Source organism: Syngnathus typhle, linkage group LG5, assembly GCF_033458585.1.
Source record: "Syngnathus typhle isolate RoL2023-S1 ecotype Sweden linkage group LG5, RoL_Styp_1.0, whole genome shotgun sequence".
NCBI lineage: Eukaryota > Metazoa > Chordata > Actinopteri > Syngnathiformes > Syngnathidae > Syngnathus > Syngnathus typhle.
Window position 1 is genome coordinate 1008305 of NC_083742.1, and position 17090 is coordinate 1025394.

Here is a 17090-nt window from a genome sequence, read left to right on the forward strand (position 1 = left end):
CATTGCTTTGGGTCTGTGGATTGCCGGATCCTTTGAACTCTGTTGTGGACATACACATAGAAACGTTTTGACTGATTATGTATATATCCCAGCACCACTTTACTGTCACAATAAAAGGTGACTGCGTCAAGTGGAAGATCGATCTCTTGAACGATGAGTTCAGCCATTTCTACAGCTAGCACTGCCGCACAAAGTTCCAGTCTGGGAATGGTGGGTTCGCTGGGAGGAGAAAGTTTGGCTTTTCCTAAGATGAAGCCCACGTGGATCTGGCCATCCTCGTTAGTTGTTCTGAGGTATGCGACAGCACCAATAGCCTTTGTAGAGGCATCAGAGAAGATGCAGATCTCCTTTTGCTTTGCCTTGGAAGGAGAAGTGGTGGTATAAGCACGAGGAATGTGAAGATGTTGCAATTCCTGAAGAGAATCTCTCCATGTTTCCCACACTTTAAGTTTTTCTTGGGGAAGAAGAACGTCCCATTCAGTTCCTTCAAGAGTAAGCTCTCTCAATAGTGACTTTCCTTCAATGGTCACAGGAGCAACAAAGCCAAGCGGGTCGAAAAGACTGTTTATTGTAGAAAGAATCCCACGACGTGTGAATGGCTTGTCATTGACTGACACTTGGAAGGTGAAAGTGTCTATTTTGATTTCCCAGCTCAAACCAAGACTTCTTTGGGTGGGCGCCGTTTCTGTTCCGAGATAGAGATCTTTAATGTCTTTAGCATGGTCCCCTGCTGGAAATGCTGTCAGGACTCTAACACTGTTAGACGTGATCTTGTGGAGTCTCAAGTTTGACTCCGACAGAGAAGCTTGAGTCTTTTGCAGCAGAGCAATTGCTTCCTCTTCGGTGGGTGTTGAGACCAGGCCATCGTCGACATAAAAATCTCGCTCCACAAAGTGTCTGGTGTCTGACCCGTATTGCTGTTCTCCCTGCTGGGCTGCTCTTCTGAGACAGTAGGTGGCCACGGCTGGGGAAGGGCTATTGCCAAATACATGTACCCTCATCCGGTATTCGACAATGTCTTTGCTGGGGTCGTTCTCTCGGAACCAGAGGAAGCGCAAGTAATCTCGGTGGTCCTCTCTTACGACAAAACAATGGAACATCTGTTCGATGTCTGCCATAACAGCTATTTTCTCCCTCCTGAAGCGAATGAGAACTCCAATGAGACTGTTATTCAGGTCTGGCCCGGTGAGCAGGACATTGTTGAGTGAGAGGCCATTGGATTGTGCACTAGAATCAAACACAACTCTGATTTGTCCATGTTTTCTGGGATGGTAGACTCCGAACATTGGTAAGTACCAACATTCTCTTCCCTTTTGTAGCGGAGGGGCTGGTTCAGCATGGTTGTTGTCAAAGATTTTTTGCATAAAGGTGACAAACTGTTCTTTCATCTTTGGCTTCCGTTCCAGAGTGCGTTTCAGAGATGAAAGGCGGGTCATAGCTTGCTCTCGGTTGTTTGATAAGGGAGGTCTGGGTGTCTTGAAAGGGAGAGGTGCCACCCAGCTGTTACACATCTTGGAAAACTTGATCATTCATTATTTTGATGAACTCTTCATCTGCGATGGAGAAGGCTCGCTTGTCGTCATTGTCAGTCCTTGCAAAAACTGTAAGGCCAAGCGAGTCATCTGGTGAACTGTGAGAAAGACCATTGACGAAACTGGGACTGGTCGCTTACTTGAGATTGATGTGGCTCGTGCATGGCCTGAACAGCGAAGGTCTTCCATCTTCTAGTACATTTGTTTTGTAGCTGTGAATGATAGGCTTGTGGACTTTTCCCAAACACACGTCGCCCACCAGCACCCATCCAAGATCAAGTCTTTGCGCAAAAGGAGTATCTCCAGGACCATTAATCTGCTGCCTCACTTTATGAATGCGAAGAATGTCCCTACCCAGCAGAAGAAGGATCTGGGCATTGTCGTCCAAGGCTGGGATTTCGTTGGCAATACTTTTTAGATGGGGGTGGTGGAGAGCAGCCTCTGGAGTTGGTATTTCGTCACGATTGTCTGGTAAATCGTCACATTCTGTGAGTTCTGGCAGCGACAAGTTAACGCCACCATTAACTGCTTCGATATGGTAGCCGGTTGCTTTCCTGCCAGAGACTGTGGCTAAGCCAGCACATGTTTTGAGGGTGTAAGGGTATGCGTCTGTCTCGATTTTGAAGATGTCAAAAAACTGTGACCGAGCTAGAGATCTGTTGCTCTGGTCATCGAGCATGGCATACATTTTTTCGGCTTTCTCTGGTTGATTGTCGGGATATACTTTAACGAGGCAGATCTTTGAGCACGACTTTGCTTTGAGATGATCCCCGCACACTTTGGTGCACAGAGGACTTACGACTGGCGTTCTCGTGGTTTCCTCCAACTCTGACTCCCCGCCATCATTCTTCGGGGAATTTGAGACTCTAGCTGCCCATGGTGGTGGACCAGGGTGAAGAGCCGTTATATGATTTTCACTGTCACACTCGGCACATTTCAGTCGTGCTTTGCAATCACGAGCTGGGTGGGAGGATGATGAGCAACATTTGAAACAAATGCCTTGTTCCTTTAAGTATGCTTTTCTGTCTGCAAGAGTTTTTAGCCTGAAGCCCCGACATTTCTTTAAAGGGTGAGGCCTTTTATGGATTGGACATTGCTTCGACACGTCCTCTTCGGAAGCTGTTTCATCTTGTGTAACATCAGTAGAAACTTTTGTCTTGTGTACTGAAACCACTGTTCTAGGAGCTTTATGTTTCGGCATTGCTCTTTCAAATGTTAGGTTGTTTCCAGAAAGGGTAAAGCTGGGATCATTCCTTGTTTTAGCTTGGTAGCAGATAAAGGAGGTGAAGTAAGAAAAAGGCGGGTAACTGACCTTGTGATCTTGCTTGTACATTGATCCCTGAGAAAGCCATCTCTCTTGCAGGTTGAATGGCAATTTTTCCACGATTGGTTTTATGCCACGAGCAGTGTCCAAGAATGCCAAGCCTGACAGGTATCCATCTTCTTTTGCTGACAATAACTCTTTTAAAAGGTCTCCAAGTTCCCTTAATTTTTGGCTGTCCTTATTCGAGATTCTAGGAAAGTTGTCGAGCTTTGCGAAAAGCGCATTTTCAATGACTTCTGGAGCGCCAAAACATTCATCAAGTCTTTCCCAAGCTGTTCGTAGAGCTGCATTTGGGTTGCCAATGTTAACTGCTCTCAGACGTCTCACGTGTTCAGATGATTCTTTTCCAAGCCATTTTGAAAGCAGATCCAACTGTTCACTAGCTGTCAGATCCAAATCTTTGATCGTGTTGAATAAGGAGGACTTCCATGCTCTGTACGATTCAGGACGATCATCGAAGTTTGATAGGCCCGTGCAAACAAGTTCTTTGCGTGCCAGGTACTTTGCCATGTCCAACATAACTGAAGACTCTGGACTGGTTCGGTACATGTGAGATGTGTCAGAGTACTTTGGGAAAGTTAGCTTGGATGTGGGATTGGTGTTGTAAGTGTCTTTCTCTCTTTTGACTTGGAAATTCTCTTGGGTGTGCGGTTGGACTGATGATTTGGATTCATGTATTGCCTGAGAACTCTGAAGTGATGTTGGTCTCTGTTGAAGTTGAGGTGGGGCTGGCCAAGAATCTTTCATAATATATTCTTCTTCTTTGTGAACATATGGTGTTGGCGCGTTAAGGTGAGGCTCAATAGATCGCTCTGCGGTCTCTGGGAAGACTACAGGTTCAGGGAGCTTGTCAAAATGTGTAGTTTGGTCACGAACATATTCGCTTACGCGTTCTTGTGTGTCTTGCTCCACGACAGGGAAGCTCCTTTTGCTACGGAGCTCCTCTTCCTCAATCTCCGCTGCTGCCTCTAAAGCTTCTGCCTGGGCATTAGCAGCTGCAGCTTCTCTTTCCAACTGCAAGGCATCGAGGCTGGCTTCTAGTCTTGCTTTGTTCACCTTGATACTGATTTCACGCTCTGCAAATGCTGCACGTGCACGAGCACCTATTTGCAAACTGTTAAACATTAGTGCCAGTTTCAGTTTCAATCATGTACGTTCACTGTTGGTCACGCACACACACACCGAGCGTGCACACAACCGCACATGCACACACACGCATCCGCACGCCAATACACAAAGTGCGCACACAGAGCTCAGATGAATGACAACAGACTGACACAAACTTTTACAGAGATTACGCACATACACAGAACACACAGACAAAGGGATTCGAATCCATCTCTCACGATTTGCGCTTCCACATCAGCATACATTCGTCTCAATCTCACTCCATTCATTCCTCTCATCACACACACACTCCCCCCAATTTGGTTGCACATTTTGGATATTTTAGCGGTCTGGTCTCTCACAGGAGGAACTGTTACTACCGGATACTTTTTGAGGAGGCCTCACTTCTCCTCGGGGATCTCAAAAGCACCTCAGCTATTTGAATACAATCGTCACCGCACCCTTGTCCGCCACGACGAAGCACTAGGTCCCTGACCTATCCTTAGTACGCGTAAGTCCCTGACTTTACTGTACACGTTACACACGTAAGTTCCAAACTTATTCACCGTATATGTAACTTAACTTCTTGCACACCTTATTTGATCTGAACAACAGTCTCCTCTTAAATTTCCTCTTTCAATTTGCAGAATTTCGACATATAGTAACAGGTATTCGAATTGTTTACCTTATCATTGATGAGCTCAGGGTTTGGGAGACGTTGTACCAGCTCAACGTTGTGCGCTTATTCCTTATTCCCAAATGGTACGCCGACCGAGAGACAGCTGTCCCAGACAAACTGTCCGGTGACTTGGATACAGACCACGAGTTAAGTCAATTACCCTTCTCTTGACATCACGTCGGGGTCACCAAGAAATTGTTAGGCTACGGATTTTAGTTATTGATCTGACTCCAAATTGCGATCAACACTTAACACAAGAGTTATGTCCAAATCCACACACTGTCGCACCTAACAATTTTGCGAGTTCGTTCTGTCAAAGAGAAGACCAGTAGATCAATTAGGCTGAATTTACCAATTGTTTAATCCTGACAAAGGAAGCTAATACAGGCCCCTGAGTCTCGGGTCCTTAACACAAAAACTCGTGTGCCTTCTGTGACCACCAAAAGACAACACATTCTTCCGGGTGGCCCAGTTTTAAAGAAACACAATATGAATATTCTAGCATGCAAAATATTGTGTGGTGTCGATGGTCATCTCCTCTTCGTTTGGGTTTTTCCCCTGCTCAGCACAGGTGTCTGGACCACAAAGACGAGTTGTTATTCGCGTTCCTCACCGGCCTTGAGATGTCCTCCCTGTCTGGACCTCCTGTTCCACAGTACTTTGTAGAAAACAAATTCATGTAGTCTGCACATTCCTTTCCACTTATTAAGCGACCACACTACTACTAGAAATTATATTGATATGATTAGATATGTCTAACGCAGCCTTAATAAAATATGTTTGCAAACTGCCGAAAGTACATTTCTCTTTAGGCGGTTGTTTACATAAAGGACAAAGATTGATCACGGGATGACAAAGATGACGAAGGGCCCCACGTACTACCGGCATCATTAGCGGCTTTGTTTCTAAGTGACACGGCGGACGAAGGATTTGAAGGATTTGGAGTGACACAGAAGGTTTGAAAGACTATTATGGCTTTCACCCGCGCCCGGTCCTACTCTCCGGAGCTCTCTTTCACCTCCGTGGATTGAAGTCGGGGGCCGGCGCTCGACCGGGTGGCTGTCCAGGGACGGTGGATGGGGCTCGGACATGGCTTTTACGCACGCCCGGTCCTATTCTATGGAGCTCTCTTCCACTTCCGTGGCTGGAAGTACATGCCGCCACACGCCTGGAAGTTTGTTTTGTTAAATAAAGAGCCGTTTACCAAACCCCCATCTTTCCTTGAACTTTGTTAACATTACAATATAGTTATATAGTAGATCTGTGGAATAACGACGAGGCTGACGTCAGGGCGCACGCGCGGCGTTGTTGCCGAAGGACGAGGAATTTGATCGATGGATTTAATGATTTAGAGTGCACAGATGGCTTGATAATACTATTGCTTATATAATAGTTATTTGAAATCTAATTTACGTATATATTGTTATATGGGCCTGTGGAATATTTTGAAGTGCAAGCGCCGTCAGCTGCGCGCACCCATTGTTGACAAAGGACGATCGATGGATTTAATGAATTGGAGTGACACAGATGGTTTTATAAACGTGTTATTTATGTAATAGTTTTTTTTAATAACTGAATGTTCCGTCAGGCCCATTCTCAGGTCTTCGTTTGTGTTTATGTCACATTAGCAGACCTATCGTTTAGCCTGTTGTTGCTCGTTCATGTCTGTTCTTGGTGTTGGATTTTGTCAAAGAAATTTCCCCCCAAATGTGACTTATATATGTTTTTTTTTCACGCGATTGTGCATTTTATGGCTAATGCGACCTATATTCCGGAGCGACTTTAAGTCAGAAAATTACAGTACATACATTTTTACAGCATAAGAATGTTTGTGGCATGATTACCATCTGAAAAACATATTAAATAAAAAACAAAAAAACAAAGCAACTTTTTTTTTTATTCCCTTTTTACACATTTTTGCAAAAGCTCCAGTGAGCCGCTCGGGGAGTGCTAAAGAGCCACATGCGGTTCTGGAGCCGCAGGTTGCCGACCCCTGGTTTAGGCCCTAAACACTTATGACCCGGAAGTGTGTGCGGCGCGCTGCTGATGTAAATTGCAGTTCAAACTATTCCACAGACCCATATAACTATATATAAACTATATAACTGTAAAAAAATAACAATTTTATCGAACCATTTGTGTCACTCCAAATCATTAAATCCAGGGCTGTGGACTCGGTCGGATTTTTGCACCGAGTCCAAGTCGGTCTCTTGACCACCGAGTCCGAGTCCGGCTGTCCATTTTTTCTGTTAATTCATGTGACTGCTCAGTCTTTATTCAAGGCTAATTTAGATCAAAATCTAAATAATTACAACAGTTTTGTGATGGCTTTGTCTTTATTAAACATATAAACTAATACAATAAACAGATACTTTCAAGTTTCAATTCAACGACTTGAGTTTGTTCTTAGGAACAAAATCGCCTGAACCAAGTCAGCCTTCATCGCGCCGCGCTGATCAGACATGATAAACTTGAGCCCGGAAAACAGGCGCTCTACGCTGACTTGGCTGATTGGCATTGCTGTTAGTGTCCGAGTCGCTGCCTTGAGGCCGGACGTATAACGATCAGCTGTAACAAATGGGCTCTCTTTCATTCGACCAAGTGCCAACATTGCCCCAGTTTCTTCATCTATGTCGGTTGGCGAGGTGGCGGCCGACAAACGCCGGCGGCGCTCAATGCTGTCAAGTTCTTTTTCAAACTCATCCTCCTCCGTCGATGTGGAGCCATCAACCTCGGCCTCCATCGACGGCCCCTCCAGGGGCTGGTGGGTACGAGACCGGATTCGGCTCACAACGGCACGGAGGCCATTCTTGGCGCGCTCCATCTGCTCTTCGGTGAGGACAATGCGGTAACGTGCTTCGACGAAGACGGCTGCCAGAAAAAAATCATTGTCGAAGAGCTTGTCCTCTCGTTGCTCCATTGAATTGGCGATTGGTGAAGCCAGAGGGGGCTGCTTGTGCAACGCTGCCTTCAAGGCCGACCACTCCTTGAGAAAGCTGCCGGGGGTGATTGAGGCCAACTGGAGCATGACCGTGACATCGTATGGCATCTTGAGGATCGTGGCCAAGGTCTCAAGCTTCTTCCATTCTGACTCGTTAAGGAGAAGTTCCGGAGAAGTTACATAGAAGGTACATAATGTAAACGTTAGCCTAAGTGCAACTCCATGTGGCTGATCGTAAGCAGGGCTGTGGACAGTATTCCTACGCGCATTCTCAGCAGCATGATGAAAATAAAATTGAACGTATTTTTTTTATTGTCGAACTCTGTAGACTCGGTCAAAATCAGCACCGAGTCCGGCAAAAATGACCGAGTCCGACCGAGTCCGAGTCCACAGCCCTAAGTAAATCTATCAAAATCTTCGTCCTCAGTGTCACTTAAAAAAAAAAAAAAAAATGGTGCAGACTCCGGAAGTACATTCGGTGCTGTCGTCAGACTCGTCGTCAGTTGCGGCTCCAATTATTCCACAGATCCATGTAACATATTGTAGCGTTAACAAAGTACCAGGCAAGTCATGGGTTTGGTAACCGGCTCTTTATTTCACAAAACAAGAGCTCAACACAAGCCAACACACCGTGTGTGCTCTAACAAAGCGCCCCGGATCGCTCTTCCCATCTCCTCGCCCCTGGTGCCTTCACGGCCTCCCTAGACAATCAGAAACTACTGAACTCTAACAATACACAAGTTGCTACACTAAATAAACTATATATCAAATAACTATAACATAAATAAGTTTATCGAACAGTCCGTGTCACTCCAAATCATTAAATCCTTCGAAATCTTCGTCCGTTGTCAATCTCTGTCCTCTGTGTTATAAACAACTCCTAACTCCAGAAGTCAGTGAATGAAACTCATTGTCAGTGGTGGCTCCAATTATTCCAAGGCCTAGTGCGCCCTCATGTGGTTTAAAGTGAAAATAACATGACGTGATCAACTATACTAGTAAGTAATGTGTTAATGATCAAGTAATAATGAGTTAGTAATTTCACATATAAATCGCTCCTGATTGTAAATCGCACCCTCAGTCAATCTATAAAAGAACTGCGATTTATAGTCCGGAAAATAAGGTATATAAGGTACTTCCCGCACCATAAGGCGCTACACAAGTTGCTCTTATTTATTCATTGTATCTGCCTTATGTTTACTTTTTGTATTGTTTACGTGAATGTTTTGTTTGTCTGTGGACCAATTGGTTGAATAAGTCTTGTCTCCACCGTGAGATAGTAGGAAACGCAATTTCGATCTCTTTGTATGTCTTGACATGTGAAGGAATTGACAATACTTTGACTTCGGGTTAAAAGATGCAGACTCAATTCCGGGGTCTTTTCTGTATTTAATCCACACACAGGACGCACTGCATTATACGGTCAGTGAATGGAACTCATTGTCAGTGGCGGCTCCAGTTATTCCACAGGCCTAGTGCGCCCTAATGCGGTTTAAAGTGAACATAACGTGAAGTGATCAACGATACTCAGGGATGAGAATTTTCTGCGGATCCGCGGATTTCTGTGTATTTTCCGTCAAAAGTATTTTCGTGAATCGTGTAAAGCCGTTGAGAATATTATTTATTTTGTATATGGGGGGAGCGGCCGGCCAGCTGGACGGGCAATGTTGGCCTCAACGAATCGCGAGCATTCCTCCGCCCGCCGCGACGGCATATACATACGTGTGTGTGTGTGTGTGTGTGTGTGTGTGTGTGTGTGTGTGTGTGTGTGTGTGTGTGTGTGTGTGTGTGTGTGTGTGTGTGTGTGTGTGTGTGTGTGTGTGTGTGTGTGTGTGTGTGTGTGTGTGTGTGTGTGTGTGTGTGTGTGTGTGTGTGTGTGTGTGTGTGTGTGTGTGTGTGTGTGTGTGTGTGTGTGTGTGTGTGTGTGTGTGTGTGTGTGTGTGTGTGTGTGTGTGTGTGTGTGTGTGTGTGTGTGTGTGTGTGTGTGTGTGTGTGTGTGTGTGTGTGTGTGTGTGTGTGTGTGTGTGTGTGTGTGTGTGTGTGTGTGTGTGTGTGTGTGTGTGTGTGTGTGTGTGTGTGTGTGTGTGTGTGTGTGTCATATATATTATATATATATATATATATATATATACACACACACACTTTGTTTGAAGCCTGAAATGTCGCGAAATGTTGAAAGGTTCGAGGGGGCCGAATACTTTCGCAAGGCACTGTATATATACCGTAAGTTTCGGACTATAAGTCGCGGTTTTTTTCATAGTTTGGGTGGGGGGGCGACTTCTACTCAGGAGCAACTTGTGTTTTTTTTCCACAAATTTCTACTTGATCATTAACACATCACTTACAAGTATAGTTGACCACTTCACATGTTATTTTTAGTATAGTTGATCACTTCACATGCTTTGATATCTTTATCTTGAACATATTCAAAACAAGAAAAATATAGAGAAAAATCAAATAAAGTAATTAACACTTTAAAGCGCCATATCCTCTGGACATGTCCTCTGTCACCAGGATGACATAAAGGACGAGAATCTTGATTGATGGATTTAATGATTTGGAGTGACACAAATGGTTTGATGATATTGTTGTTTATGTGATAATTATTTAAAATATAGTTTATATATCGTTGTATGGGCCTGTGGAATAATTTGAACTGCGGCGTTTGAAGTGCAAGAGCCGTCAGCGGCACGCACGCATTGTTGACAAAGGACGATCGATGGATTTAATGAATTGGAGTTACACAGATGCTTTTATAAACGTGTTATTTATGTGATAGTTTTTTTTAAATGTCAGGCGCGTTCTCAGCTCCTCGTTAGTGTTTGTCACGTTAGCATACCGTTTCGTTTAGCCTGTTGTTGCTCGTTCATGTCTGTTCTTGGTGTTGGATTTTGTCGGATAAATTGCCCCCCAAAATGCGACTTATACTCTGGAGCGACTTATATGTTTTTTTTTCCCATTTTTGGGCATTTTATGGCTGGTGCGACTTATACTCCGGAGCGACTTATAGTCCGAAAATTACGGTGTGTGTGTGTGTGTGTGTGTGTGTGTGTGTGTGTGTGTGTGTGTATGTGTGTATATATATATATGTGTATATGTGTATATGTGTATATGTGTATATGTGTATATGTATATATGTGTATATATGTGTATATATGTGTATATATGTGTATATATGTGTATATATGTGTATATATGTGTATATATGTGTATATATGTGTATATATGTGTATATATGTGTATATATGTATATATATGTGTATATATATATATGTGTATATATGTATATATATATATGTGTATATATGTATATATATATATGTGTATATATATATATATATAAAAAACAGGAATCTGACAGGATCTGTTTGATTGTAATGCCACTCGACAGGAAAAGGAGCTGAAGAATGACCGTAGTAAAGAAACAGTTTACCAGATACATGAGATGATGTCCACGATTAGAAACAACCTCACAAACACAAACTTAATATGACAGATCCCCCCTCCCCCACCGCTACTTTTTCCTGCTTTTTCACATTTGCCATTCTCATCCCTGGATACTACTAAGTAATGTTTTAAAGATCAAGTAATAATGTATTAATAATTTCACAAATAAGTCACTCCTGATTATAAGTCGCCCCCCCTCAGCCAAATTATGAAAAAAACTGTCTTGTAGTCAAGAAAATACGGTGTACATGAACAGTTAAAGATAAGGGACAAAAAATTGATATTTTAGAAACCACATCACAGTACCTTTAACCAGGGCTGTGGACTCGGTCGGATTTTTGCACCGAGTCCGGCCTCTTGGCCATGAGTCCGAGTCCGGCTGTCCATTTTTCTGTTAATTCATGTGACTGCTTAGTCTTTATTCAAGGCTAATTTAGATCAAAATCTAAATAATTACAACAGTTTTGTGATTGCTTTGTCTTTATTAAACGTATAAACAAATACAATAAACAGATACTTTCAAGTTTTAATCATTAATTACACCATTATAGCTCAGACATTTATCTAAACACAAATAATTAGTGGCGACCCCTTATTTGGAAAGCGAAAAACCGATGTCGTACGGCGTCAGCATTATGTTGTTTTCAATAAAAACATGAAGAACTCACGTTTGCGTCAGTCAATTTTAATTTTTATAAAGGGTTATTCTCATTTGATGCCATCCGCGTTCTGCCATTGAAGCGGGATGCATTCAAAGACCAGTCGTACAAACGCAACACTCAATCACTTCACCAAAACGCAACAATATAATTACGTGAGCTCTTTGCATAAACCTCTGCAAAGGAACTCCTCTTTTTGGGTACAGGCTACAAGGAGTATATATTACAAAGGAGACTTTATACTTAATTGTGATCATCATTCATCCATCCATCCATTTTATTTTATTACTCAGGTATTTTCAAAGCAAATGAATATTGTTGCATTTATTAATTTGCTTTAACATGCGCAATATAATTAAAAGCTGACACGATAGCAATGTCAAACGTGTTCATTTAAGAAAAAGCCACGCACGTTTTGTGATCAAATCTTTCATAACGAGAATGATTTGAGTGAATTGATTTTACAATTTTTATCCCCCCTCCCCACCATCTGTCACTTTGCTTGGGACAAAAGGAGCCTTCAGAACTGAAATTTCGTCTCAATTATTCATTCAAATAAATTCACTCAAATCATTCTCGTTATGAAAGATTTGATCACAAAACGTTTCCGTCTGTACGACTGGTTTTTGAATGCACCCCGCTTCAATGGCAGAACGCGGATGAATTTAAAGACATCAAATGAGAATAATTCTTTATAGAAATTAAAATTGACTGACGCAAACGTGAGTTCTTCATGTTTTTATTGAAAACAATAAATAGTAGCATAGTGCTGACGCCGTGCTGACGCCGTACGACGCCGTACGACATCGTTTTTTTGCTATAATTTGGTATAATTCGAGGTAGTCCACGCTCACCCAAAGTTAAGGTTTCATGGGAATATTGTCATAATTGTCTTGACCATATATGATAATTGTTTAATGGTAGTTATTGATAGATCTTGAAGATGTCAAGTTATAGGTGCATATAGCACGTTCATTGTAAGAGGGGAAGAGATGTTGTGTATTTTGGGCTAACTCAAATTCCGTAGTAGAAAAACCCCGGAAGTGGGATGGGCGCATTCTGTGTTGTTGTGGTACGCCCTGTGAACGCACTGTGAGTAAGGAATAAAGCAGTTATCATTCACGTCGTTGTCCGACCTATTCTTGCTATCTAAGAACCTGGAAAATAGTAAGGATATAACATATATCACGGGTCATTACGACGAGTTTGGTGGAGTTTTTAGTTTAAATGCTTCTTCCAACTCCTACCGCGCTGACTGTAACCTGACACTCTCTGGCTGCGTCTTGCCTCTTTTTTTTTTTATTGTCGGACTCGGTGGACTCGGTCAAAATCAGCACTGAGTCAGAGTCCGGCAAAAATGACCGAGTCCGATCGAGTCTGAATCCCCGAGTCCGAACCGAGTCCACAGCCCTGGTTATAAACTTTCAAAAATATTTTATACACTTGAGATTTTATTTGCTTAAGAAAACTATTACAAATACATGACATGAAAAAATCTTTTTGGAATTTGTAGCAAATTCACTTAAGCTACCATTAACTTTCAGAACCCATTAACGTTTGTGTCAGAAGCTCTTCTCTTCCAAATTATTAAAACTAAAGCAACTAGGCCAAAGTACATGCCAAAACATGTCAGGTAAATAAAACAACCTAAGTCATAGCAGCCTTCTTAGTGTTTTTTTATTTTATTTTGTCTTTTAGATTAACCAACAGGCGTTGACTCGCCTCGAACTTCAAAGATGACTTTACTTGCTGTGCACGCTACTTCTTGTTTTTTTACGGTGGCGCACAATTTATGCCTCCAAGCGGAAATTTTCGAACAAAGCAACACAACATTCTACATTGTTCATACAATTTACAGCTGGTTGGAAGTGGCTGATGGTGTCAGGGTGCACTTGGTTGTCTTGTGTGCCGACACCGTGAGTTCGATTTCCGCGTGTGTGTGTGTGTGTGTGTGTGTGTGTGTGTGTGTGTGTGTGTGTGCGTGCGCACGATATTAGGTTACAGAAATAACCACACTTCATACGGATCATTGGTTGTTTAAAACAAAGTAATACAACTTCTGTACATTATTTATACAACTTATAGCTGGTTTAGGGTTTAACATTTCATATCTGATGGTGGGGACAAGCGGTATAGAAAATGGATGGATGGACGGACGGATGGATGGACGGATGGATGGATTTAATATTGGCCTCAGGTTACAGAAATAACCACACTTCACACGGATCAATAGTTGTTCAAAACAAACCATCACAACTTCTGTACATTATGTATTCAACTTACAGAATGGTTTTGGGTTTAATATTTCATATTTAATAGATTTAATCTTGTTGTCTATTTTAGGTCCATGTGTAGACCTAAAATACCGTTTTTTTCCGTGTATAGTGCGCAAATTTTACCTAATTTATTGTCCTAAAATCTGGGGTGCGTATTATACATGGGTACAAAGAAAAAACATTTTAATTTTTTTTTTTTTTTAATTTTTTTTTTTTTTCTTTTTAAAGAAAGTCATGGTACAACAAAACCAACAACAGGACTGACCGACAAAGTCGTGGAACAAAAAGACAGGGTGACATTACCAAAGACAGAAACAGAATGACAGTAACACATGCAATGATCCAACGGTGAGCGAGGGGCAGACAGGACTTAAATACAAAACACGTTACATCGATTGAGGTGACACAGGAAGAGAGGGGCGACGCGAACAGAAACTATGGCAACCTAGACACATAGCAAAACTGGGGACGAGACATGACAAATCTCCCCCGAAATAAAACTCACCTTTCTTCTTGTTTGTTGTCAATCGCGCATCGCATTCAGCCATCCTGGCCAACACACTTAGTCAGTAAAATACATAATTGACGACACATCGTTTGATGCGATGGTGCAATCCTTGATGGTGTGTTATTGTCAAATATTGTTTGTTTTTAATCTCCATCGCGGACCGGACGTCATACGGAGGCCGCCATTACAGATGCGCAGAAGGGATGCGCAAGACACGTCAGCTATATTAAGAGCGAGAGTTGTTTTCTTCCTATTAGTTTCAATTCACAGTTTAATTAGCAGTTTCAATCAGCAAATAACAAAATGCGTATTACAGGTAAAATTTTATTTCACAACACATTGCCTTGTTCCTTTGGTCTCTGCTGTTCATCCTAAAACACAAAGGCGCTCTTTAAGCAATGCGACAGTGAGCGCCCGGCGCGCTGCGGTTGCGCGACCGCACCAAATTAAGCTCCCTGCGCAGTGCGCACTGAGGTCCACTTAAATTTTAGAAAGTACATCAGGACTTTAAAAATATCTTCTAAATTTCAGCGACGGCTCTGTCACAATAATGCGCGGTCGGCGGCGCGCTATGGTTGAGCGTTCTCTCTCGCACTCTCTCTCTCGCTCTCTCTCGCTCTCGCACACACGCGCACACACGCACACCGGGTATCATACGGAGGCCGCCATTACAGATGCGCAGAACGGATGCGCAAGACACGTCAGCTCTATAAAGAGCGAGAGTTGAGTTCTCCACCTATTAGTTTCAATTCACAGTTTAATTAGCAGTTTCAATCAGCAAATAACAAAATGCGTATTACAGGTAATATTTTATTTCACAACACTTTGCCTTGTTCCTTTCGTCTCTGCTGTTCACTTCAAACACGCTCCATACGACCGCAATGCTCTTGTATCAGACGCTCGCTCGATCACCTGCTAGTTTGCTGTCTGTCACAATGTACCCTACACAAATCCGAAACATTTGTTGAGGCTCCGAGTCACGACGAGGGGCAAGTTTTGGTTTCCAAGGGTGTTTTTATTCCTCTTCAACGTCTCTCCCATACAGAGCCGCCTCTTTCCCGTGTGCGCACGGAGCGCGGTGGTGCGTTTACGGGCAGTCGGAGAAATCAACGCCAACAAAAAAAATTACATCCAGCCTAGTTAAGACCATACCAAAGACTATAAAAATGGGACCCATTGCCTCCCTGCGTGTGTGACGATCATTGGGACTTCAAAAAAAAAAAAAAAAATTTGGGTGCGTATTATACATGGGTACAAGCTTTTTTCCAGCATCAGCATGCCATTTTTAGGGGTGCGTACTATACATGGGGGCGCACTATACACGGAAAAAAACGGTAGACATCCATTTTAGGTTATTCTATAGACCTAAAGTAGACGTCTAAATTAGGTCTATGTGTAGACCTAAAATAGACATCTGAGTTAGGTCTACAAATAGACCTAATATAGACGTCAATCAGGTTACAGAAATAACCGCACTTAACCCGGATCAATGGTTGTTTAAAACAAAGCAATGCAACCTCTGTTCATTAGTTATATAACCTACAGTTTATGGTTTAATATTTCATATTTAATGGATTTAAATTTGTCGTCTATTTTAGGTCTATATATAGACCTAATTTAGACGTCTTTTAGGTCTACACATAGACCTAATTTAGACGTCTATTTTAGGTCTATAGAATAACCTAAAATATACGTCTGTCAGTTTACAGAAATAACCACTTCACATGGATTGGATCTATACGGATCAATATGGTTGTTAAAAACAAAGCCAAACAACTTCTGTACATTATTTATACAACTCACAGCTGGTTGAGACTTTAAAATTTCGAAATATGATAATATTTGTTTTTAATTTAGACTATTTTAGGTCTATACATAGACCAATTTTAGACATCTAAATTAGGTCTATACATAGATGGCTGATTTACTAATTAACCGATCAATTAGTGATCTTAGGTGAGGCTGTAAACTAGGATTGGGTGGATTGTATGACAAGGCAACAAAATGTTTGTTTTGCCAAAATCTGACCTGTGTTCATTAAATAGTCCGTTTTATTTCTACTGTGAAGCAAATTTATTTTCATACATCACACCTCATTCGGGAGAGTTTTACCTTTCATATGGCTACTCAGGTTATAAGCTTTTGTTTCTACAACATGGATAAGTGACAACTTCTGTCAGGGACTGTATACTTACTACTGGTCTGCCTGCTGATTGTCATTCCCACACTGCACCTCGTTGCTGTTTTTGGGTTTGTGATGATCTGAACTTTTTCACGGACTTTCCATCCGTAGTGACAAAGAGATGACAACAGTTGTAAATGCCTACAGTGGTAAAGATTTTTTTTTCTTGGTTTGAGCGGTCATCCTTGGAAAGGGAAAGAGAGCACAACCTCTCTTCATATACTATATACCAAACTACGGCGTTTAATCCGGCTCCCCAACCCTGAACAAATTGCATTATTAAACTTTTTTTTTGGTCACTTTGCCTGCAATGACTGCGTTTCCCCAGTAGATGGGGAAGCGCTCGCCTGCGCATTTACTACCGGAAGCCGTGTCAGAAAGCTTGGCGCACACTCGCAAGTGCGTGTACGTACTCAGTAGTACAGACATGGCGCA

General features: G+C 42.3%; 1 protein-coding gene across 5 annotated transcripts in view; it reads left to right on the forward strand.

The window, feature by feature from the left end:
* LOC133153764 (ubiquitin-conjugating enzyme E2 L3) overlaps window positions 1–17090 on the forward strand; it is a 77431-nt gene that overhangs the window by 27364 nt on the left and 32977 nt on the right. The window contains exon 4 of one of the 5 annotated variants that reach the window (XM_061277857.1): window positions 4328–4473. The exons of the other annotated variants lie outside the window; for them this stretch is intronic. Within the exon in view, the coding sequence (XP_061133841.1) occupies window positions 4328–4458 (131 nt within the window). The 3' untranslated portion in view covers window positions 4459–4473. Of the gene's footprint in view, window positions 1–4327; window positions 4474–17090 lie in introns of those variants that run through there. 5 annotated transcript variants of the gene reach the window in all.